At 50.4% G+C, this 24,348-nt stretch overlaps 1 protein-coding gene across 3 annotated transcripts; it reads left to right on the top strand.

Annotated features, from left to right (window-relative positions):
* The first annotated feature begins 226 nt into the window (after positions 1 to 226).
* Positions 227 to 23,592, top strand: PIGZ (phosphatidylinositol glycan anchor biosynthesis class Z). Of its 3 annotated transcripts, XM_019024771.4 has the most exons (4): positions 1,416 to 1,591; positions 4,142 to 4,269; positions 17,875 to 18,085; positions 21,263 to 23,592. In XM_019024771.4, exons 2-4 carry the CDS (start codon positions 4,228 to 4,230, stop codon positions 22,789 to 22,791), a joined length of 1,782 nt encoding a protein of 593 aa, XP_018880316.1. In that variant the 5' UTR covers positions 1,416 to 1,591; positions 4,142 to 4,227; the 3' UTR covers positions 22,792 to 23,592. The 3 variants fall into 3 exon arrangements, with proteins under 3 accessions (XP_018880317.3, XP_004038318.1, XP_018880316.1); XM_019024772.3 differs by lacking the exons at positions 1,416 to 1,591; positions 4,142 to 4,269 and adding an exon at positions 227 to 338; XM_004038270.4 differs by lacking the exon at positions 4,142 to 4,269 and having other exon boundaries at positions 1,410 to 1,591.
* Positions 23,593 to 24,348: the final 756 nt, after the last annotated feature.

The raw sequence follows: 24,348 nt of genomic DNA, 5'->3' as shown, positions 1-24,348 counted from the left end.
TTAAATTTCCTGGTATTCATCGTACGTATATAATACCTCACATCTGAATAAAGTCGTTGTTTTTCATGTGAGGGTTGCTATGGGGCATGGAGGGCGATCCGGCTGCCGACCCTCGGAGGCGGCGTGGGAGTGGGAGGCCGGCGGGGAGGGCCCGTCCTGCGGCTCGGCCTCGCCGGGGCTCCTGCAGCGCTCTCCCGCCAGGGGGCAGCGTCGGGCCGGCGGCGCGGGCGGGAAGCTCCGGCGGCGGGGACGCGGTGGTGCCGTCTTCCCCCTGCGTGGGGAGGGACCGCGTCGCGCCACCCCGCTCTCAGCGCAGCCCGCAGCGGCGAGGCCACCGGGTAGGACACGGGTGCCCGCGCGTCGCGCCGCAGCTCGCGGGGACCCGGCGCCCCGTCCCGGGAGGGGATCTGGCCCCTGGGCACGGGCTCTCCGTCCACGCGGCGTCCTCCCTGCAGCCCCCTAGGGCCGCTCGCCCGTCCCCGCCTGCGGAACGCGGAGGGGCGGCACGGCCCACGCCCGGCCACTCGAACCTGCTCCCCGGCGCCGCGTGACCGTGTCAGGTCCCCGTCGGCCTCGCTGTGCCGACCCCGGGCGCCTCCACAGTGGCTCGGAGGCCACTGCCGCCCGGATGCGTGGGTTCCACGAGGCTCTCCCAGCCCGACTAGCCCGCCGATCCCACAGGCACAGGCCGACGAGAGGGAACCGGCGCCCGCCCCGCGCGCCGTCGCCGACCCCTCTGGGTCGCGCTTCCCCGCGGACGCCGCTCTCTCGCGCAGGGAGAGGCCCCTCAGGGTCCGCTCGGAGCAGCTCCCGCGCGCGTGGCGCCCAGGTCAGCGTCCCGCGGGGGTGGCGGCCGTTCGCTCAGCCTCCTCTCGACTTCCCTTTCCCGTCAGGGCTGGGGCTGACAGGCTCCCGGGCAATCGCGCCGGGGAACACCTCACACCCGCCGATCGCTGCGGGGCTCAGCAGCCTCCCCGTGCGCTGAGTCACTTGTCATGAGTGACTCCATTGTGAGGCGTTTCGGGCCACGAAGCAGGACCGGGGGCCGCACCCCGGGTCCGCGCCCTGCCCTCGCCGACCTCCCGCGCGCGGAAAGGGGACGGCGGCGGCGGAGCTCCTCGCCACAGAGAACCCCGAAATGGTCATTTCGAACGAGAGAAGTGTGGCCTGGGGTGTTTGGTTTAAGAGCCCCCCGCGCCGAAAGGCTGTTCGCCGAGGAGGGGCTGCCGGGGAAATAGCCCGAGCGCGGCGGGGCGAGACCGGTCCCCGCCTGGCGTTGCCCGGCCCGAGGGACAGCGGCGCCCCCAGGACCCTCCCCAGCGTGGCCCCAGCTCGCTCCGGGACCGCGGGGCCAGGCCGGGCGGGAGCGCGGGGACGTACACGGCGGCCCCGCCCGCGCGCTCCTCCTCCCTCCCGGCCGGCCCTGCGCGGGCGGCGGTGGCCCCAGTCTCCGCGCTGCTGAGGCGCGCCCGGCCGCTCCCACGGCCTCCCCTCCGCCCTGCGGTCCGGCCGCCTCCGGGGCCGCCTGGGACCCTGGCCCTCGCCGGGCAGGACGCCGCCAGCGCTGAAGGCGCAGCCGGAGGCCGCGCGGGTGAGTCGGTGCGCAGCCCCAGCGGCTCCGGAGGAGCGGGTGCGGGGAGGGCGAGCGGACCACAGTCGGCTCCGTTCCCACCTTGCGCGCAGCCGGGAGACCAGCAGGCCCAGCCTCTAGGGAGGAGGGCAGGGGAGCTGGGGGCCGCCCCCCACGTTCTCGCGGGCACCTGTCCCTAGGCCGGGGTCCGCTGGCTCGGAGCACTGACCCGCCCCGGACCTAGGGGGACGGAGGCAGCGGTGACATTTGCCCAGGAAGGGTGGCAGTGGGTAAACTCCACTCCAGGGCACGGGTCTGGGCCCAGGTTGAGGCCTGGGGTTGAATCTGCCTCTGCTAGAGGCCAGTGTTCTCAGGGAGGCCCATAACCCGACTGGGTCTCAGTTCCCCCAGGTATGAAACAGCAACAGGGCAAGAGGAGGAAACCATGCCACGCTGCAAAGCTCTGAGCACGAAGCCGAGAAGAATCTCGGCTCCCGGCCTCGGGGGCTGCACTTCGGGCCAGGCCTGCACTCCCAGGATGCGAGGATGGCCTCCTGGCCCAGGGGTGGCATGGGGGCGCGCAAAAAGCAAAGGCGACCCTGCCAGGGAGCACCCAGCGCTCCGGTTGGTGGTCACGGGGTCTTTGCGTGGGACTCACAGTGTGGCCGGGAAAGTTCTGTAATGAGGACATTTCTCATCATTCCTTCTTCTCAAAAGTCATTCGTCAGCCCCAGACACCTTTGCCTCGGAAAACTGGGAACTACTTTCAACATCGTCAACACCCCCATCTCCTGCTGCAGAGCGGAGTCCCCACTTTGCAGAGGCGCACTGCAAGGTCGCGGGTGGTTAAATGGTGCGCCCTCCTTGATGAAGATGCCTTGTTCTCTTTCACTCTCTTTATGTGTGTTTAATGTTGTGTGTTGCGTTCTCTGTGAAGCGAAGGATAAACACCGGCCCTTTCAGGCAACCGAAGGAAGAAGGCGGCCAGCATCAGATCTTCCCGTGCTTCAAGGTGGAGCACCCTGCAGGGCTTACTGCCGCGCTCAGGGTCAAAGTGAGGATGCAGTGCGGCACCAAAAAGCAAATGTACTCTGGAGAGCCACTGTCACCTTGTACCCCTGGAGTAGACCCCGAGGACTGGAGGACTGGAACAAGATCTTAGTCCTGAGGGCGGGAGAAGTAGCCTTTGGTGGTTGCACAGGGGCCCGGCTTTTCCCGAAGTCTTAAAGCCTGCTCCAAATGCCAGATTCAGACAAAGGGGCCGAACCTTGGGCCCGCCGCCTTCTCCCATAAGCCGCAACCCAGCAGCTTTGTTCGGAAGTTTACATATGAAGGGAGGGACCTTTCTTGGAATGAGTCACACTTGACGGCTCTGCCATTCCGGACAGTGCTCGTTCACTGCTGTCCCTGGAGCAGACACGGTTCTGCCATTCCGGACGATGCTCGTTCACTGCTGTCCCTGGAGCAGACACGGTTCTGCCATTCCGGACGGTGCTCGTTCACTGCTGTCCCTGGAGCAGACACGGTTCTGCCATTCCGGACGGTGCTCGTTCACTGCTGTCCCTGGAGCAGACACGGTTCTGCGCACACACCTGGGCACCGGAGAAACAGGGCACCCAAAGCGGGCCCAGGCCCTCGGACTCAGCGAACTGGACACGTGTCCCCATCACCCGCGGCTGGCGGGAGCAGTGTTTCCACTCCCTTCCCTCCCCTCCTCCCGCCCCGCAGATGTGCTGTCTTTCCCGGCCTCCCCCCGCGCCCAGCACAGTGGTTTCTGCTTGGCTGTTCCCCTGTCTCTGAGATGGTCTCTCCCTGCTGCTTGCGCTACACATTCTCCCACACACGCGCGCGGGATGCCCCTGTCGGCGTGGTTGTCAATGCCTGCTCCCCTGCCCCCCAGTCCAATCTCCACGACTCTGGGCCCTGTCGCTTCATTCTAAAGCCTTCCGCTCACGAGCCCTCCCGACGACCGACCCCCAGGAGGCTACTGGAGATGCAGGATTTGGACCCGTGCCTGACCCGCACCCAGACAGATCCCTCTGAATGAATTAATTAATTAATGAGCAGGCTGCATCCTGATTAGGTTAAGGTGGGTGGTTGCCACGCTTGGCGTTGGCTCTGTCCCCTGGGATAAAAGGCGAGAGGCAGCCACATGGACAGCTCCTCCAGTGGGGTCTCAGACTGGAGAGACGCCAGCGGGCGGGGGTCGTTCCCTGGAGCTCCCGCATTTGTTATGGTCGATGCCCCACTACGTTGTCACTTTCTCCGGAGGACCTCCTGCTCTGTCCTTGACAGATGGGCCCCAGTGGGCCCACCCAGGCTGGAGATGAATCTCAAAGGGATTCCATGCCTGGGAGACCTCAGCCAAGCAGGGCAGAGAAATAATCAGACAACAGTCAATGCATGGCGCCTGCAGAGTTTTGCACAGGGTCCTTCAGAAGGAGGGTTAGGGAAGGCTTCTTGGGGGTTAGGGCAGTTAAGCAAAATGGATAAAGAAAGCAACCACTTATGTCTGCATATTTTCTTCATTTCATCTTCACAACAGCCCTGAGATAGGTACTTGTTTTACAGCTGAGGTATAAATTGGGGTTCAGAGAGATTGAGTGCTTTCACCATGAACAAGTGACAGACAGCAACGACTTGAACCGGGTTACTTGATGCCACCGCTGGTCTTAACCTCCATGTTATTAGCGTATTGGGTAAGTGAAACCGTGTGAGCCAAGAAGCTGGGGTGAGAAACAGCACGGAATAGAGGAGAGGGCTGCAGAAAGGCGTGATGTTTCTGGAGCACCGAATTCTACTCACGAACACAGGAGTGGAGGCGGGAAGGGGACACTGGAAGCCATGGAGGGCCTTGTCAGCCACAGTAAGGAATGTGGACCTGGTCCTCAGGGTGGTGAGGGGATGGCCCCCCATCCAGAGGTTTCTCACAGGGGAGTGATTCAGCCTGTCTCTGCCGCAGTCAGGAGGAAGGATGCAGTGAGAGAGGGAAAGTGGAGAGGCGGATGGCAGTGCGGTCTACTCCAGGTCATGCTTCTTACCATCTCCCTCATTATTCATCCACGGAAAATGATTGCTGTTATATGACACACTGGTTAACAAAGGAGGGGGCTGTTTGCAGACAGAAACAACCAACCCAGGGCCTCCAGCCATCCAAAGATTCTGCACAGCCAGCCACCCCTAAGGCTAAGAAATCCCAGGCACATGCACACCAGTCACAGCATACCTGGACTCAGACAATGACAGTGGAGAATGAGGAACAAGAGCTGGGTTCAAGGAATAATTAGCAAGCAACGTTGGCATTACATAGTGCAGGGACAAAGGAGGAGGGAGATAGCCCGTGGGATTCTGGACTAAATTGGGCAAATGGTATGACATGCTTAGGCTTTTGTGTCCCCGCCCCAATCTCATCTTGAATTGTAATCCCCAAGTGTTGAGGGAAAGACCTGGTGGGAGAGGATCGGATCATGGGGCGGTTTCCCCCATGCTGTTCTTCTGATAGTTAGGGAGTTCTCATGAGATCTGATGGTTACATAAGCGTCCGTCATTTCCTCCACCCACACTTTCTCTTGCCACCTTGTGAAGAGGTGCCTGCTTCCCCTTCCGCTATGACTGTAAGTTTCCTGAAACCTCCCCAGCAATGTAGAACTGTGAGTCAATGAAACCTCTTTTATTTAGAAATTGCCCAGTCTTGGGCAGTTCTTTATAGCAGTGTGAGAATAGATTAACACAGTAAATTGGTACCAGGAGTTCGGGACACTAATACATGGTAGTTCCCTCATTGCTGTAGGGAGCATGGGGACAGGGCTCGTTCCAGGGAAGGTGATGAGTTCTTTTGGGCTGTCCTGTGTTTGAAGTAGGTACAGAAGCCTAACAGGCAGTGGAGCTACTTAGGAGGCTGAGGCAGAAGAATCGCTTGAACCTGGGAGACAAAGGTTGCAGTGAGCCAAGATCGTGCCACTGCACCTAGCCTAGGCGACAAGCAAGACTCCATCTCAAAAAAAATTAAAAAAATGGTAGTGCTAGGCCAGGCACGGTGGCTCATGCCTGTAATCCCAGCACTTTGGGAGGCCGAGGTGGGCGGATCACGAGGTCAGGAGATCGAGACCATCCTGGCTAACATGGTGAAACCTCGTCTCTACTAAAAATGCAAAAAATTAGCCGGCCTGGTGGCAGTCGCCTGTAGTCCCAGTTACTTGGGAGGCTGAGGTAGGAGAATGGCGTGAACCCGGGAGGCGGAGCTTGCAGTGAGCTGAGATCGCACCACTGCACTCCAGCCTGGGCGACAGAGTGAGACTCCGTCTCAAAATAAATAAATAAATAAATAAAAATAAAAATAAAAGCAAACAAATAAAAAAAGGTAGTGCTATTATTATTGTTATACTATTCCTTATTATTATCAGTAAATCCGAAGCTCAGAAAAGAAGCAATTTCAGAAGGCATCAAGTAGAAATGGAAACCATGAGAATAAATGAGATGATCCAAAAGAGTGTATATGGAGGACATTGAAGACCAGGAACGTTGACATTTAAGCGGTGGACAGAGGAAGAGAAGCCTAAGAACAAATGGCCTGAGGAGGAGGAAAGCTGTGAGAGCCCGTGGAAGCCACGTGTAGCAGCCACACAGCTAGCTGATCCTCTGCCTCCTTCCTCCTTCCTAACAGAACCTGTTGTTAGGGTAAGCTCCCACAGTCCCAGCTCCAACCCAGGAGGTGAGTCTTCATCAGTAATCTCATTCCCCTTGCCAGTGACTGGTTTGGGAAGGTGTATTTGATGCAGTTCTGTTCAACAGCACTTGATAGAAAGTCTGCTGGTGAACTTCTGGAAAAGATTTCCTTGATCTTAAAGAGAAATGCAGGTACAAATCAAAACCACAATGAGATACCACTTCACACCCACTGAGATGGATGGAACCCAAAAGTCAGATAACAAGTGTTGGTTAGAACCGTCATACATTTCTGGTGGGAATGTAAAATGATACAGCCACTTTGGAAAACAACCTGGAAGTTTCCCCAAATGATTAAACATAAAGTTACCATAGGATGCAGGGACTTTACATATATACCAAGAGAAATGAAGACATATGTCCACGAATAAACTTGTACACAAAAGTTTATAGTAGCACTGTTTACAATAGCCAAAACATGGAAACAACTCAGAGGTTCATCAATGGATGAATGGACACACAAAATGTGGTATATCCACACAATGGGATATCACTTGGCCATAAAAAGTAAGGACGTACTGATACCTGCTACAACACGGTTGAACCATGAAAACATTCTGCTAAGTGAAAGAAGCCAGCCACAAAGGCCTCCAGACTGAAGGGGGCCTGCCCCTCCACACCTGTGGGTATTTCTCACAAGGTGGAGACGAGAGACTGAGAAAAGAAATAAGACACAGAGGTGAAGTATAGAGGAAGAAAAGTGGGCCCAGGGGACCAGCACTCAGCAAGTGAGGACCTGCACTGGCCCTGGTTTCTGAGTTCCCTCAGTATTTATTGATCATTATCTCTACTATCTCAGTGAGGGGGATGTGGCAGGACTATAGGGTGATGGTGGGGAGAGGGTCAGCAGGAAAACATGTGAACAAAAGACTCTATGTCATAGATAAGTTTAAGGAAAGGTGCTGTGCCTGAATGTGCACGTAGGCTAGATTTATGTTTAACTTTACATAAACAGCTCAGTGCAGTAAAGATCAGTATTGCCACCAGCATGTCTCACCTCCAGCCATAGGGCGGTTTTCTCCTATCTCAGTATGTACGATCAGGTTTTACACCGAGACATTCCATGCCCAGGGGATCATGAGACAGATGCTTTCCTCTTAACTGCAAAGAGGCCTTCCTCTCTCAGTAATCCTCCTCAGCACAGACCTTTTATGGGTGTCGGGCTAGGGGACTGTAATGTAAGGTCTTTCCCTTCCAACGAGGCCACATCTCAGGCTGTCTCAGTGTGAGGAAGCCTGGACAACACCCAGGCTTTCTTGGGCAGAGGTCCCCGTGGCTTTCCACAGTGCATTGTGTCCCTGGGTACTCGGGACTGGAGAATGGCGATGACTTTTACCAAGCATACTGCCTGCAAACACATTGTTAACAAAGCACATCCTGCACAGCCCTAAATCCATTAACCTTGAGTCAATACAGCACATGTTTCTGTGAGCACAGGGTTGGGGCTAGGGTTACAGATTAATAGCATTTCAAAGCAGAAGAATTTTTCTTAGTACAGATCAAAATGGAGTTTCTTATGTCTTCCTTTTTCTACATAGACACAGTAACAGTCTGATCTCTCTTTCTTTTCCCCACACAGACCTTACGATTTCGTTCATATGGAAGTTCAGGATAGGGAATTCTATAGAGACAGAAAGTAGATTAGTGGTTTCCAGAGTCTGGGGTGGTGGACAAGGATGGGAGGTGATAACTAAATGATATGGGGTTCTTCTTGAGTGATGAACATTTATAAAACTGACTGTGGTGATGGTTGCACCTGTCTACGAATATACCAAAAACCATTGAATTGTATACTTTAAAATCGTATGGTATATTAATTATATTTCAATAAACCTGTTTTAAAAAGAGATAGCCTCAAAAATACAGACACTTCTCAGTGTTGTCATGTCTGGACGGGATGGCTGGAACTGAGGATTATGTCCACACAAAGAGAACGGCAGCATCAAGGCTGACCTGAGAAGCAGCAAGGGACCCTGGCAGTGCCAAGGCTGGTTGTTCTTTTATGTGACATGATGAATTGTTTCCTCCTTTTTCTTTTAAGAGATGGGGGTCTCGCTGTGTTGCCAGGCTGACCTTGAACTCCTGGGGTCAAGCAATCCTCCTGCCTCTGCCTCCCAAGGAGCTGGGACTACAGGGGTGCACCACCACACCTGGCAACATGATGAATTGTTGAAGCAGCTCGCATTGTTTTTGTTGTTTGCAAACAACTAAATGTTTTATGCAAAAAGGAGTTAATATAGGGAATTAGCTGCTTACAAAACCTTTGGAAGGGTTGGATGATCAAGCTCTAGGCTGAATCCCCAGGAATGACTCCTAGAACACTGCAAAACTGACCAATGGAGCTACTACTTCTGTCCCCTATCAGGAAAGTGAGGACTCAGGAGACCAGCACTGGAACTATTGCATTCAAGAACACAGCACTTTAATTATGACTCAGGGTTAGAAAGCCATTTCCAAACCACCACAGCCGCCTGTCAGCAGCACCCAACGAAGCCGGTGAATGAGCATGGAATACTACTTCAGAAACTGTATCCATCTCCTATACCTTACTCGCTAGAAGGAAACAGTCAAAGCAGCAGGAAGATGGTATTTATTTGACTTCCACCTTCCAGATGTCTCTCATTTAATGACCAACTTATTTGCTCTTTATTCCTACTTCCGTCTCAGAACTTCTATCTGGAACCATTTTTCCTTCTGCCTGATATATATTCTTTATAATTTTCTGAATATCTGCTTGTGAAGACCTTTCAGTTTTGGTTTTCTTGAAAATATCTTTATTTTGTCCTTGTTCTTGAAAGATTTTTTTCTTTCTGGGCATAAAGGATAGGCAGGTAGTTGTTTTCTTTCTTTCTTTCCTTCCTTCCTTCCTTCTTTCTTTCTTTCATCTTTTTTCTTTTTTTTTGAGACAGGTTCTTGCTCTATCACCCAGGATGGAGTGCAGTCATGCAGTCTCGGCTCACTGCAACCTCTGTCTCCCAGGTTCAAGCAATTCTGCCTCAGCCTCCTGAGTAGCTGGGATTACAGGTGCACACCACCACGCCCAGCTAATTTTTGTCGTTTTAGTAGAGACAGGGTTTCACCATGTTGGCCAGGCTGGTCTCAAACTCTTGACCTCAGGTGATCCACCCGCCTCGGCCTCCCAAAATGCTGGGATTAAAAGTGTGAGCCACCGCTCCCAGCCGTTATTTTCTTTTAGCAAATGAATATTGTCATCCTTAAGGGCCTGTTGGCTACAGCCACTTCTGATACCAAATGGTGAAGGTTCAGTACAAGAAACAGAAGCCAGCAGAAAAGGAATTTGATACAGGCAAATAGGTAGTAAAAATCATTCGGTACACTGAAAAATGATCTCTATTTGGGCCTCCAGGAAAATCTCTCTGAACACCCAGAAGTAACTCCATAAAGGAGCGACCACTCCTGTAAGAGTCAGGCTACTGTAAAGCCGCCTGTAGAACTTAGCTGGGTTTTGTAACACAGTACTGTGGCCACCTTAACTGCAACTGTGTCCTCCATTCCCACAAAGCGGGGACCGGATAGTGGAAACTGTGTCCTCCATTCCCACAAAGCGGGGACCGGATAGTGGAAAGCTGATGCACGAACACCCCATGTCTTCAACGATCTTGTTTCCCAGGAGAAAACAAAGAAAACTGCAAAAAATATGGCCTGTCTCACATCTGCTTTCTAGATTCTGAAAACCTAATTTGCATAACCCAACTTCAAGAGTGTCCACAAAATGTAGCTTTTTGTTTCCTACCCCTCACAGTACAGTAAGACACCCTAGAAGGAGCTAGGATTAGTGGAAGGATCCCTGCTGTCAAATGGCAGGCAGTGTGGGGACCTGAAGTGGCCAGTGGTTTTGACAACACGGAAGCCAAGGAGGCGAGAGCCCCCTCTCTAAAAAAAATAGAAATTAAAAAGCGAGGAGTGAATTCAGTGAATGCAGATGGTTTGAGGATCCCTGTGAAGGGAGGAGGAGAGAAAGGTAGTGGTAGAAAGAGGGGACATACAGTTTCAAGGGAGTTTTGGTTGGTTGTTTTTCTAAGAATGGTAGAGAGATGAACGTGTTTATTAATGGAAAGGAAGGTGTCAACCAAAGAGAACAGAGGGAAGGAGTAGATGCATGATGGAAGGAGAACTTGCAGCTGGTGGGAGGGGATGCTCATGATATATGGAAAGATGGTCATACTTTGCTAAGTGACAAAACAAATTTTAAAGCAAACATTGTATGATCCCCTTCCATTTACAAATATATAATAGATACATTGAAAATACTCACTGAATTGTCAGACATCCCTTATAGAGACAAAACTCAATTTCAATGTTGCAAAACTAAACTACTGAGATGGAGCAGCCCCAGGCAATGGCACAGGCTTGGGCAGGGTGTGTAGTAACTGGAGGGCAAAATAAGAGTGGGCAAGGGTGAGATAGAGGACAGCAGAGCCACGCTATCGAAGGCCACATGCCCATGAGACTGGCTTGCTCCATAGCGGAAGTCATGATGCCAACTTGCCCACCTTCCCATACGCTGAGGAACAGCCTGCCATCAGTTCTTCTGGAGCCCAGCTCAGAGACCTCGGTATAGCATCCTCCATTCCCACTCACCCTCAGCAGATGCCTTCAGCAGTTGTGGAGATATACAAGTTCCCGCCTAGTAGTTTTGAGACACATCCTGTGATAGCAACACAGTCCCCTCATGTTTCCTGTCCCCCTCCCCCAAATCATGACCAGAAGGATCCGCTGACCAAGGCTGTCCCTTAAATATATGACTTCCTTGAGAATAATTTGACACGGCTTAAACTAATTTAGCTTTTCTCGATCCCTGTCTTAACTCTCAACATGACTATTTCTTATGCCAACATTATGCCAAAGTGTAGATATATAAGAATAAACAAATATAATCCTATATTTTCCAAGAAAATCATATGTCAAAATGTTAACAGTGGTTTTTTTTGTTTGTTTTTTGTTGTTTTTTGTTTTTGATGAAGTCTCGCTCTTGTCCCCCAGGCTGGAGTGCAGTGGCGCGATCTTGGCTGACTGCAAACTCCGCCTCCCAGGTTCAAGTGATTCTCCTGCCTCAGCTTCCCCAGTAGCTGGGATTACAGGCGCCCACCACCACGACCTGCTAATTTTTGTATTTTTAGGAGAGACGGGGTTTCACCATATTGGCCAGGCTGGTCTTGAACTCCTGACCTCAGGTGATCCGCCGGCCTCAGCCTCCCAAAGTGCTGGGGTTACAGGCGTGAGCCACCACGCCCGGCCTAACAGTGTTTTTTTGAGTGACAGGAACTGCATGTAATTTCCATTTTCCCCTTTTGGCTTATTGCACTTTTTACTTTTTCTACAACAATTTTGTATTATGTTTATGAATAGAAAAAAAATAAAGGTTGTTAAACAGGACACAAGTGGAAAGTTGTCCTTGAATTATAAAAGGAATAAAGTGCTGAAAATAACTAAAATGCTGGATAAAATAGTATGTAAGCCGAATAAAATGTAAGTAATACTTGGGCATGAAGACAGGGACTTAGGTATGCAAAGCCAGGAGCCAGGTTTGGAGTTGAGGATACATACAAAACTGTGAATTTGAGAGCCTCCTTGGCTTCCTCATTATCCAAACCACTGGCCACTTCAGGCCCCTACACTGCGTGCCATTTGACAGCAGGGACCCCTTCCACTATTTCTATCTCCTTCTAGGGTGTCTTATTGTACTGTAAAGACTAGGAAACAAAAAGCTATTTTTTGTAGATACCCTCAAAGTTGGGTTATGCAGATTAGGTTTTCAGGACTTGGTAGCTTCTCGGGACTAGCAGGACAGAAGATAAAGCTTACTGCCCACCCGGAGGGAAGCCTAACAGGAGACTCCCCGCAAAACTGTGACTCTGGAGGGCCACGTTCTAATATAAAGGTGGCCTAAGAAATAAATTCGGCTGGGCACAGTGGCTCACGCCTGTAATCCCAGCACTTTGGGAGGCTGAGGCCGGCGGATCACGAGGTCAGGAGTTCGAGACCAGCCTGGCCAACATGGTGAAACCCCGTCTCTACTAAAAATACAAAATTAGCTGGGTGTGGTGGCGGGCGCCTGTAATCCCAGCTACTCAAGAGGCTGAGGCAGGAGAATTGCTTGAACCTGGGAGGCAGAGGCTGCAGTGAGCTAAGATTACGCCACTGCACTCCAGCCTAGGTGACAGAGCAAGACTCTGTCTCGGAAAGAAAAAAAAAAAAACAAAAGGAAGAAAAAAATTATTCCATCCCTACAGGACTGAAAGGAAAACTGCCCTTGTTGGATCCGGATGCTAATCAAATTGAGCTGGGGGTGGGGTATCTCCCTTCAGAATTTGTAATCATGAGCCTGCCCTCATGAATTTACATGACCAGGCACTATCCCCCTTCCTAAAAGATAAACACATACACACACACACACACACACACACACAAAACCTGGAGCCAAAAATTTGATTAGAAATGGTCCTAGGCTTGTAATGCCCACAGTTACCTGAGAGAAGCAAGTGTAAATCCTTTCAAGAGGAACTCAGAAATTTGCCTCATCCCTGACCTCAAAGAATTCCCACAGTAACATTCCAAAGAAAATGAGATAATTCACGAAATAAAATAATTCACTAACTATACAAATAAACAGGGCACTATGAGTGAGATCCAGCAGAAACAAGACAGCAGATTCAGATCCAGACTTTAGATGCTGGAGTTATTAAACCTAGTATATCCAACAAGTATGTTTGATATCATTTAATAAATAAAAGAGAGTCTTGAAAATATCACAAAAGAGCAAGCAGATGTGGAAAAAAATCAAACAACTTGTAGAAATGAAAAATATAACAACTGAAATTTAAAACTCCATAGACAGGTTTAACATCTAGATACAGCTGAAAGGATGATTAGAGACATGGAAGATAGAACAGAACTTACCCGACATATAGCCAAGAGACCTAAAGATATGGAAAATATGAAATAGAACTTAAAGAGACATGGAAGATAGACTGAGAAGGTCTGTGATATGGTCTGGCTGTGTCTTCACTCGAATCTCATCTTGAATTATAGCTCCCTTAATTCCCACATGCTGTGGGAGGGACCTGGTGGGAGATAATTGAATTATGGGGGTGGTTTCCCTCATACTGTTCTTGTGGTAGTGAATAGGTCTCACGAGATCTGATGGTTTTATAAGGGGAAACCCCCTTTGCTTGCGTCTCATTCGCTTGCTTCTCATTCGTTTGCTTCTCATTCGCTTTTTGCCTGCTGCCATGTAAGACGTGCCTTTGCCTTCCACCATGATTGTGAGGCCTCCCCAGCCGTGTGGAACTGTGAGTCCATTAAACCTCTTTTCCTTTATAAATTACCCAGTTTCGGGTATGTCTTTATCAGCAGCATATAGTCTAATGAAGGATTACTTTCTATAAATGACAAAGGGTCCTAATCCACAGGTTCGAGAAGCCCAAAAACTTTCGACTATAATAAATAAAAAGAAATGTGCACCCAGAATAATCATAGTGAAGACACATAACATAGTATACTAAATATTAAAATATTAAATAATATATGGTATTTTATAGCATATTGGAAACTGAGTATATGTAACTTCCAAACTGTTAGAGAGAAAAGAGAAAAAAAACTAATTCAAAAGAAGGCAAGAAAGGACAAAAAAAATTGAAAAAACAAGACAAGAAAACACAAAATAAGATGGTAGAAATAAATGTATCAATAATAACCCTAAATTGGCCGGGCGCAGTGGCTGACATCTGTAATCCCAGCATCTTGGGAGGCTGAGGTGGGCAGATCACCTGAGGTCAGGAGTTCGAGACCAGCATGGCCAACACGGCAAAACCCTGTCTCTACTAAAAATACAAAAATTAGGCAGCCATGGTGGTACGCACCTATAGTCCCAGCTACTCGGGAGGCTGAGGCAGGAGAATCGCTTGAACCCAGGAGGGGCAGAGGTTGCAGTGAGCCAAGATCATGCCACTGCACTCCAGCCTGGGCAGCAGAGCGAGACTATGTCAAAAAAAAAAAAAAAAAAAAAAAAAAGAAAGAAAGAAAGAAAGAAAAGAAAAGGGTGGAAAATGATGTACCAGGTAAATACTAAGTTTCCAAAAAGTGTGTATAGCAACAGTAATATCAGAAAAAATATATTTTAGGACAAAACAGAACTAGAGATTAAAAGATTACTATATAATGATAAGATATTCAATTTTCCAATAAGGCATAACAATTATAAACTTCTACAAATATAATAATATAGCTTCAAAAATGAACTAAAATTGACAGAATTACAAGGAAAATTAGACAAGTCAACTATTTCATGAGCTAGTTCAACACACATTTCTGTGATTGATAAAATAAGCAGTAAAAAATCAATAAATTAAGAATATAAAAGATTTGGGCCAGGCAAGGTGGCTCATGCATGTAATCCGAGCACTTTGGGAGGCCAAGGTGGGAGGATTGCTTGAGCCCAGGAGGTCAAGACCAGCCTGGGCAACATAGCAAGACTTTGTCTCTACAAAAAATTTAAAAATTAACCAAGGATGGTGGCACATACCTGTCTTCCTAGCTACTCAGGAGGCTGAGGTCAGAGGATCGCTTGAGTCCAGGAGGTCGAGGCTACAGTAAGCCATGATCGTGCCACTGCACTCCAGACTGGGCAAAGCAGTGAGACCCTATCTCAAAAAAAAAAAAAGATTTCAACAACACAACTAATAAGCTTGATCTAATGACAACTTATAGAACTGTATATCCAGTAAGTGTAGAATGTACGGTGTCCTCAAGCATCCATGGAATATCTACAAAAAGGACCATTAAAAATTAAATCCTTCAACCATAAGGCATTAGTGGAGGAAGAAATTACAATGGCAATTAGAAATATTTAGAACCAAAAGTTGATGAGATTATTACATAGCAAAACTTGCGGTGTGCAGTTAATACTAATTTAGAGAAAACTGTGTGGCCTTCAACACTTCTCATAGAAAATAAGGCTCCAAATTAACGAGCTGTGCTCATAGCAAAAGATTTGAGATAACACAATGAAATAATCACCCAAAAGAGTAAAAGGAAAGAAAAAATAAAGATGAGCAAAGAAATTAAAAACAAGGGCAAAAGTTGATGTTTTGAAGAAATTCGCAAAATCAACACAATTCTGGTGACGATTATAAAGAAAGAAAAAAGAATGCACAAGTAAACCAATATTAGGAATAAAAATCAGTTTAGAATATAAGCTACAGTACAAACTACAGTTAGAAGATTTAATTTCTAATGTTTGATAGCAGAGTAGGGTAACTATAGTTAACAACGTTTTCTTTTTAAAAAAACTTTTTATTGATTGATTGAGACAGAGTCTTGCTCTGTCCTCCAGGCTAGAGTGCTGTGGTGTGATCTCAGCTCACCACAACCTCCACCTCCTGGGTCCAAGCAATTCTCATGCCTCAGCCACCCGAGTAGCTGGGATTACAGGTGCACACCACCACACCTGGCTAAATTTTGTATTTTTTTGGTAGAGACGGGTTTTTGCCATGTTGGCCAGGCTGGTCTCAAACTCCTGACTTCAAGCAATCTGCCTGCCTCAGCCTCCCAAAGGGCTGGGATTCCAGGTGTGAGCCACCGCACCTGGCTTTTTTTTTTGACAGGGTCTTGCTCTGTCACCCAGGCAGAAGTGCAGTAGTGTGATCATAGCTCACTGCAGCCTCAAATTCCTGGGTTCAAGTGATCCTCTTGTCTCAGCCTCCTGAATAGCTGGGATTACCAGCACACACCACTGTGTCCAGCTATTTTTTCGTAGAAATGGGGATCTCACTTTGCTGCCCAGGCTGGTCTGACCTCCTGGTTTCAAGCGATCCTTTCATCTCAGCCTCCCAAAGTTCTGGGATTATAGGTGTGAGCCACCTCACATTACACCTGAGAGCAAGAACTATTTAAGGTCAGAATTTAAAATATCAAGAAGTCAGGGCAACATCACTATTTCTGGAGGAGGGACAAGCAGGTTGTCAAGCTTGCTTTCCTGTTCAGCAGCGATGCTGTGGACTTACAGATCCAGCATGCCATGGGCTCAGATTGTCACTGCTCTTTGAGTTACATAGAAAACTTCTGAGATGCAGTTAATACTATATTTGAGTTGAGGGAGTTAGGATTCTCATCATATAGAGTTACAAATGTTCCCATCACCTTCCAAAAGGCAGGTTCCAGGGTGTGTGAAAGTTGGAGGGAGTGACTGGAAACAATGGGGTTGAGTGTAATTTTTGCAGGGAAATGGGTGGCATCCGTTGACTTTCCCAAGTTTTCAGAAATGCAAGAAGCAGTCTGCCATACTGGCCTGTGGATAGGAGCTGGTGATCAGGATGGGCTGCAAGACCCAGATTTGTTGGGTACCCTAATCTTCCTTGCAAATGTCACATTGAGCAAATGTCATATTTAGACCCTGTATAAGTCAGGGTTCTCCAGAGAAACAGAAACAATAGGGAATTGGCTTTATCATTTACTATGAAAATTAGCTCATGCAATTATGGGGGCTGGTGAAGTCCCACAATCTGACACCTGCAAGCTGGAGAACCAGGAAGGCTGGTGGTTTAATTCAGTCTGAGTCGGGAGCCTTAGAAACAGAGGAGCCTACAGTGTAACTCCCCGTCCTAGTCCGACGGCCTCGGAGCTTGATTCAGGGAGGTGGGTTGGGGCACACTGGTGTGAGACATAGAGTCTGAAGGCCCAAGAACCAGGAGCACCGATGTCTGAGGCAGGAGAAGATGGCTATCCCAGCTGAAGAGAGTGCAAATTCACCCTTCCTCCACCTTTTTGTTTTATTCAGACCCTCAATGGGTTGGATCATGCCCACCCACACTGGTGCAGCTGATCTTCTTAGTCTACCAATTCAAAGGCTAATCTTAGCTGGGCACGGTGGCTCACGCCTGTAATCCCAGGAGTTTGGGAGGCCAAAGTGGGCAGATCATGAGGTCAGGAGTTCAAGACCAGCCTCACCAACATGGCGAAACCCCGTCTCTCCTAAAAATACAAAAATTAGCCGGGCGTAGTGGCGTGTGCCTGTAATCCCAGCTTCTCAGGAGGCTGAGGCAGGAGGATCACTTGAACCTGGGAGGTGGAGGTTGTGGTGAGCCCAGATCATGCCACCGCACTCCAGCCTGGGTGACAGAGCAAGACTTTGTCTCAAAAAACAAACAAACAAACAACCACAACAAAGGCTAATCTCTCCCTGAAATACCCTTATAGACACTGCCAGAAATAATGTTCTACCAGCTCTCTGGGCATCTCTTAGGCCAGTCAAGTGGACACATAAAATGAACCATCAGACTCCTTAGCAAATATGATCAGCAAGTAGCCAAGTTACTCAGCAGAGGCCTCCGTTTCCCCATCTGTACAATAGGGATCCTAAGACCCACTGCCCCAGACTGTGGAAAGGATTAAATGAAATATGCATGTCACGTGCCTGGCAGTTAGTGGGCATAGAGTATAAAGTAGCTATTCTTATTATTGTCATTTTTATTAAATGACAGATCCATTTTGAGTTTGTTCAGACAGTTGAATATATTATAATTTACATCGTGATAACCAACAACTGTTATCCTCAACAGATGCAGATCTGTGGATCCAGCGTAGCATCTGTAGCAGCTGGGACATCATTCCAGGTTTTGGGCCCGGTGTGTTGGCAACAACTGGATCTGAAGATGGCAGTCAGGGTGCTTTGGGGTGGTCTCAGCCTGCTCCGAGTGCTGTGGTGTCTCCTTCCGCAGACGGGCTATGTGCACCCAGATGAGTTCTTCCAGTCCCCTGAGGTGATGGCAGGTAAAACTCCGCATGTGTGGCTGAGACAAGCTGCAGCAGAGTCTGCTTGAGGAGCTGACGGGAGACTTTGTGGGGAGGGAGTGAGTAGCATATCTGGGCAGATGAGTAGTAAATCCACAAGCAGAGCAGCAGCCTGTCTCTCTGGGGTAAGAACTTGGACGTGGGGACTTCATATCTCCTTCCCAAGTGGAGACACTGACCTTCTGGGCAATGCTAATAAACCACCAGTCTCTTTGATGTATCCCTGCTTGGACCAACAATACAGGTCATTCAGAATGAGAGCTGTGTTGGACTTCCCATGGGAACACTTTTATTAGGGTTAGGCTTCCCCAGTGTTTGGCAAGAGCTTCCATAGGGCTGTGATCTGAGATCATGAAACTTCTCTTCTGTAGATTCAAGTGAGGGCTGAGGGAACCCAGACCTGGGACACTCACTCATCTGTTAGGCGGTGTGGGACACATCATGAGGCTAGCTGCCTGGCCCATGCCGTCTCGCCCAAAGGCCTTGAGGCCTTTCAGATGCGATGGGCATGTGGGGTCATCCTCATAGTTCAAGACGGCTGCTTGAGCTCCAGCCATCAAGTCTACAAGCAGTCTTTCCAGCCAGCAAAGGAGAAGGGCATTACTTCTCTCTTTAAGGTCATATTTTGAAGGGTGCATGCTTTTTGCTCATTTCTATCACACTGGGCAGAATGTATCATGAGGCCACACCTAGCTGCAAAGGAAGCTAAAAATTATAGTCTTTGTATCTGACCAAGTGCCCAGAAAGAGTCAAAGGAGTCAGATGCGGTGGCTCACGCCTGTAATCCCAGCACTCTGGGAGGCTGAGGCAGGTGGATCACCTGAGGTCAGGAGTTTGAGACCAGTCTGGCCAAAATGATGAAACCCCATCTCTATTAAAAATACAAAACATTAGCCGGGCATGGTGGCAGGCGCCTGTAATCCCAGCTACTTGGGAGGCTGAGGCAGGAGAATTGCTTGAACCCAGGAGGTGGAGGTTGTAGTGAGCCAAGATTGTGCCACTGCACTTCAGCCTGGGCAACAGAGCGAGACTCCATCTCAAAAAAAAAAAAAAAAAAAAAAAAAGTCTAATGGAGGAGGAGGGAACAGATATTTTGGAGGCATCAGCTTTCTTTGCCCCAGGGCTCAACAGGTGAATTTGTTTTTTAAGTTAAAAGGCTCATCTTCTTTCCCTCACATCGTTTTTTAACCAGAAAAGCAGCCAGATAGATTTGATCCTGGATTTTGCTTCCCTTTCAACATCTAACATAGACAGATAAAACAGCTGAAAGCCTGGAGAAATAAGTAGCAGAATCAGAGCCCGAATGATCCGCAGGCTGTATGATCAGCTCGAAACAGCCAGCAGGTGATCAAGCAAGAGACGCTGTGAACAATGAGGCTTGGAGTGGAGCTGCTCCCGCGCCCCCACCCCTCAGAGCTCTGGGACGCTGGGGCACAGGGTTACAGAACAGGCAGCAAGTATTTCTTAAATTATGTAAGTACTACTTGGATATATTCTTCTTACAAAAAATCTAAGTATCATAGGCAGGGTGCAGTGGCTCACGCCTGTAATCCCAGCACTTCAGGAGGCTGAGGTGGGTGGATCGCCTGAGGTCAGGGGTTCAAGACCATCCTGGCCAACATGGCGAAACCCATCTCTACTGAAAATACAAAAATCAGCCAGGCGCAGTGGCGGGCGCCTGTAGTCCCAGCTACTTGGAGGCTGTGGCAGGAGAATCGCTTGAACCCCAGAGGCAGAGGTTGCAGTGAGCCAAGATAGCGCCACTGCACTCTAGCATGCGTGACAGAGTGAGACTCTGTCTAAAAAAAAAAAAATTTAAGTATTGTAAACAAAACTAACATAAATCACCTCTGACATAACCCTGATGGCTCATCCCCTACCCCTCTTCTCTCCCCACATCTCCTGATAACAATCATTATCAGAGATGGGGCTCTGTCAAGCTTGACAGGTGTAAGGACAAGGGTGCTTGTCCTTGACTTTTGAGATCTTGGAACCCTGAGGAGAGGTTAGGCCTCCCCCACCTGCCCGCCTCCCACACACTCTTCCCAGGACACACTGCCACCTCATCTCCCGGGGAGGCCCCTCCTGCCCTCTGCACTCTGAGCTCCCCTGCACTTGCTTCTGCTGCTCCTGACAGAGCCTCAAAATCCTACGAGCAGCTCAAACTGCACCCGTCTGCGAGTTCACAGTTCTGTCCATCAGAAGTGCGGCACGGGCTCTCTGCTCACAAGGTGGACATCAGCGTATGCACTGGGCTGAGTTCTTGTCTGGAAGCTCTCTAATTCTAGCAGAATCTAGTTCATTTCAGCTGTGGAACCTATGGTGCGGTTTCCTTGCTCTTAGGTTTCAGAGGCCACCCACATTCCTAGCCAATGGCCTCTTCCATCTTGAAGCCAGCAGTGGCATGTCAAATCCTTCTCATGCTTTGAATCTGACTGCCACTTCTGCGTCCAGCTGGTGAAAACTCTGTTATTAAAAGATTGTTGTGATTAGGTCTGGCCCACTGCATAGTCTTCCTATTTTACGGTCAGTGCTCCTGTATAAGCAACCTCATCACAGGACTACAGCCCATCCTGCGGGCCAGGTGCAGTGGCTCAAACCTGTAATCCTAGCACATTAGGAGGCTGTGGTGGAAGAATGGATTGAAGCCAGGAGTCTGAGATCAGCCTGAGTAACATAGCGAGAGCTGTGATCTCGCCACTGCACTCCAGCCTGGGTGACAGAGACGAACCAAGGGAAGGAAGGGAAGGAAGGGAAGGGAGGGGAAGGAAGGGAAGGGAGGGGAGGGGAAGGGAAGGGAAGGGAGGGGAGGGGAAGGGAAGGAAGGGGAAGGAAGGGAAGGGAGGGGAAGGGAAGGAAGGGAAGTAAAGGGAAGGAAGGGAAGGGAAGGGAGGGGAAGGGAAGGAAGGGGAAGGAAGGGAAGGGAAGGAAGGAAGGAAAGGAAAGGAAGGAAGGGAAGGAAGGGAAGGAAGGGAAAGAAGGAGGGAGAGAGGGAGGGAAGGGAGGAAGGGAGGAAAAAATCCAGCCTGTGCACAGTCCCAGGGATTATGCAGGGCACACACACCAAGGGGTGGGAAATGTGGGGTGCCCTCCTAGAATTTTGCCCACTACATCCGTGAGCTTGGGACTGGCTCACCTCTGCCTCTCTCTCTGCAGAGGACGTCCTGGGCGTTCAGGCCGCGCGGCCCTGGGAGTTTTACCCCAGCAGCTCCTGCCGCTCGGTGGTCTTCCCCCTGCTGATCTCTGGTTCCACCTTCTGGCTGCTCAGGCTCTGGGAGGAGCTGGGGCCGTGGCCTGGCCTGGTGAGCGGCTATGCGCTGCTGGTGGGGCCTCGACTCCTCCTCACTGCCCTTTCCTTTGCTCTGGACGGGGCCGTGTACCACCTGGCCCCGCTGATGGGGGCGGATCGCTGGAACGCCCTGGCCCTGCTGTCTGGTTCCTATGTCACCCTGGTCTTCTACACAAGGACCTTCTCCAACACCATTGAGGGACTCCTCTTCACGTGGCTGCTGGTGCTGGTATCCTCCCATGTAATGTGGGGCCCTACACGCACGGAGCCGGCGCCGGGTCCACGGTGGCACAGCTGGCTTCTTGGAGGCATTGTGGCTGCTGGCTTCTTCAACCGGCCCACCTTTCTGGCCTTTGCTGTGGTCCCCCTCTACCTCTGGGGCACTCGTGGAGCCACAAACCCTGGTTTGAAGTCTCTGACCCGGGAGGCCCTGGTGCTGCTCCCTGGGGCGGCCCTCACAGCAGCGGTGTTTGTGGCCATGGACAGCTGGTATTTCTCCAGCCCCGCTACATCCAGGACCCTTGTCCTTACACCTGTCAACTTCTTGCACTACAACCTGAATCCCCAAAACCTGGCGAGACATGGCACGCACGCGCGGCTCACTCACCTGGCAGTCAACGGCTTCCTGCTTTTCGGGGTGCTGCATGCCCAGGCCCTGCAGGCTGCGTGGCAACAGCTGCAAGTCGGCCTCCAGGCCTCTGCACAAATGGGCCTCCTGAGGGCACTGGGTGCCCGGAGCCTGCTGTCCAGCCCCAGGTCCTATCTCCTTCTCCTCTACTTCATGCCTCTGGCCCTGCTATCTGCCTTTAGCCACCAGGAGGCTCGGTTCCTGATTCCCCTCCTGGTCCCCCTGGTCCTGCTTTGTAGTCCACAGACCCAGCCTGTGCCTTGGAAGGGCACTGTGGTCCTCTTCAACGCCCTCGGTGCCTTCCTCTTCGGCTGCCTGCATCAGGGGGGCCTGGTGCCTGGCCTGGAGTACCTGGAGCAGGTGGTCCATGCCCCCGTGCTCCCAAGCACACCCACCCACTACACACTCCTCTTCACTCACACCTACATGCCCCCCCGGCACCTCCTACACCTCCCAGGCCTGGGGGCACCAGTGGAGGTGGTGGACATGGGGGGGACTGAGGACTGGGCCCTGTGCCAAACCCTGAAAAGCTTCACCAGACAACCAGCCTGCCAAGTGGCTGGTGGGCCATGGCTCTGCCGCCTCTTTGTGGTAACCCCTGGCACCACCAGGCGTGCCGTGGAGAAGTGCAGCTTCCCCTTCAAGAATGAAACACTTTTATTTCCCCATCTGACCCTGGAGGACCCACCAGCCCTGTCCTCCTTGCTGAGTGGGGCTTGGAGGGACCACCTCAGTCTTCACATTGTGGAGCTGGGGGAAGAAACCTGACAATATGACAGAGCACCCACTGCCCAAGACTCAGCCATAGAAGATGCTGCCCCACCTTCTACTTGGGTAGCTGGGCTGGGACGCTGGGACAGGACCCCGTCCTCCTTCATGACTCCCACTGCTGCCTCTCCTGGGCATGGCTGTTAGCTGTTCTGTCTTCTGGGTGAGCTGGCACTCTTCTCCCTGAGACCAAAGATTTGACCTGTCAGTCTTGATGTCAAGGTCCCCAAAGACCAGGTTAAGTGACGACACCTGTCTGTTCCTGCCCTGTTGCTTCCAGCCACTGTGATGTTTGAAATATGTAATAGTACCTGGTTGTGAAAAAAGACAATGAACTGCTAGTGACATTCCTCAATGACCTCTCCCAAACCTCCCATGATGCCTTACCCTTGCTGTCATGACAACCCTCTGGCTTCCTAAGACCCATCTGCCTATCGAAATATGTGCAAGTCAGTGAGACGAAGTATAGAGAACAGGAGGCCCAGATCCAGGGGACCCAACTTCTGGCCCCTTGGTCTGTCACCTCCTCGCTGTGTGATCTTGAGAAAGCCCCTTCCACTCACCCACCCCACTTCCCAGTCTGCTGGGATCAGAGGAACTTTGAGGTGTCTGCCGGCTAACATTGTGTCATTCCTGGAGTCCACAGTACACGTCCCCTGCCTCAACAGGCACAGCTCTCACAAAGCTCTTCAAGCATGGAAGTGGGAGTTGTGTTGTACTTCATGGCACTCTGATGCCTGCTGTCTCAGTGTTTGGTTATTATGCAAACAAGTAATGCTTGAAATATATAATAGCACTGGAGATTTTCTCCCTACTTTCTTTTACTCCTGTTCCTGAGAGGTGGTGGGAAACTCTCCAGCCATTTCTGCACCTTGTCCTGAAGAGTCATTCTCCTGGCTGGGCATGGTGGCTCACACCTGTAATCCCAGTCCTTTGAGAGGCCAAGGCAGGCAGATCTCGAGGTCAGGAGTTCAAAACCAGCCTGGCCAACATGGTGAAACCCCGTCTCTACTAAAAATATAAAAATTAGCCAGGCGTGGTGGCACGCGCCTGTAATCCCAGCTACTCAGGAGGCTGAGGCAGGAGAATCGCTTGAACCCGGGAGGCAGAGGTTGCAGTGAACCGAGATCCACTGCATTCCAGCCTGGGAGACAGAGCAAGACTCCGTCTTGGGGGAAAAAAAAAAAAGGGTCATTCTCCCAGATTAGGGAGCCAGGTGTTCTTCCTCCTTAGAACTGGGGGTCTCAAGCCCTCCCATCCTGCCCCAGAGAGCAGAGAACACACAACACTCAGCTAGTGTCTGGTTACCAGCCTCAATTTTTCCAATGGCTTCAAGCTTTCTAGATTGCATGATTAACTGTGCTGCCTAATTAGAAATTATCAGAGCTGGGTGTGGTGGCTCACACCAGTAATCCCAGCACTTTGGGAGGCGGAAGCAGGAGAACTGCTTGAGACCAGGAGTTCAAGACCAGCCTGGGCAACAACGTGCAATGCCATTTCAACCAAAAACAAAACAAAACAAAATTGTGGCTGGGCGTGGTGGCTCACACCTGTAAC

Source organism: Gorilla gorilla, chromosome 2 (genome assembly GCF_029281585.2).
Source record: "Gorilla gorilla gorilla isolate KB3781 chromosome 2, NHGRI_mGorGor1-v2.1_pri, whole genome shotgun sequence".
In the NCBI taxonomy this organism is placed as follows: domain Eukaryota; kingdom Metazoa; phylum Chordata; class Mammalia; order Primates; family Hominidae; genus Gorilla; species Gorilla gorilla.
This window is presented reverse-complemented; position numbering and strand designations above follow the sequence as displayed.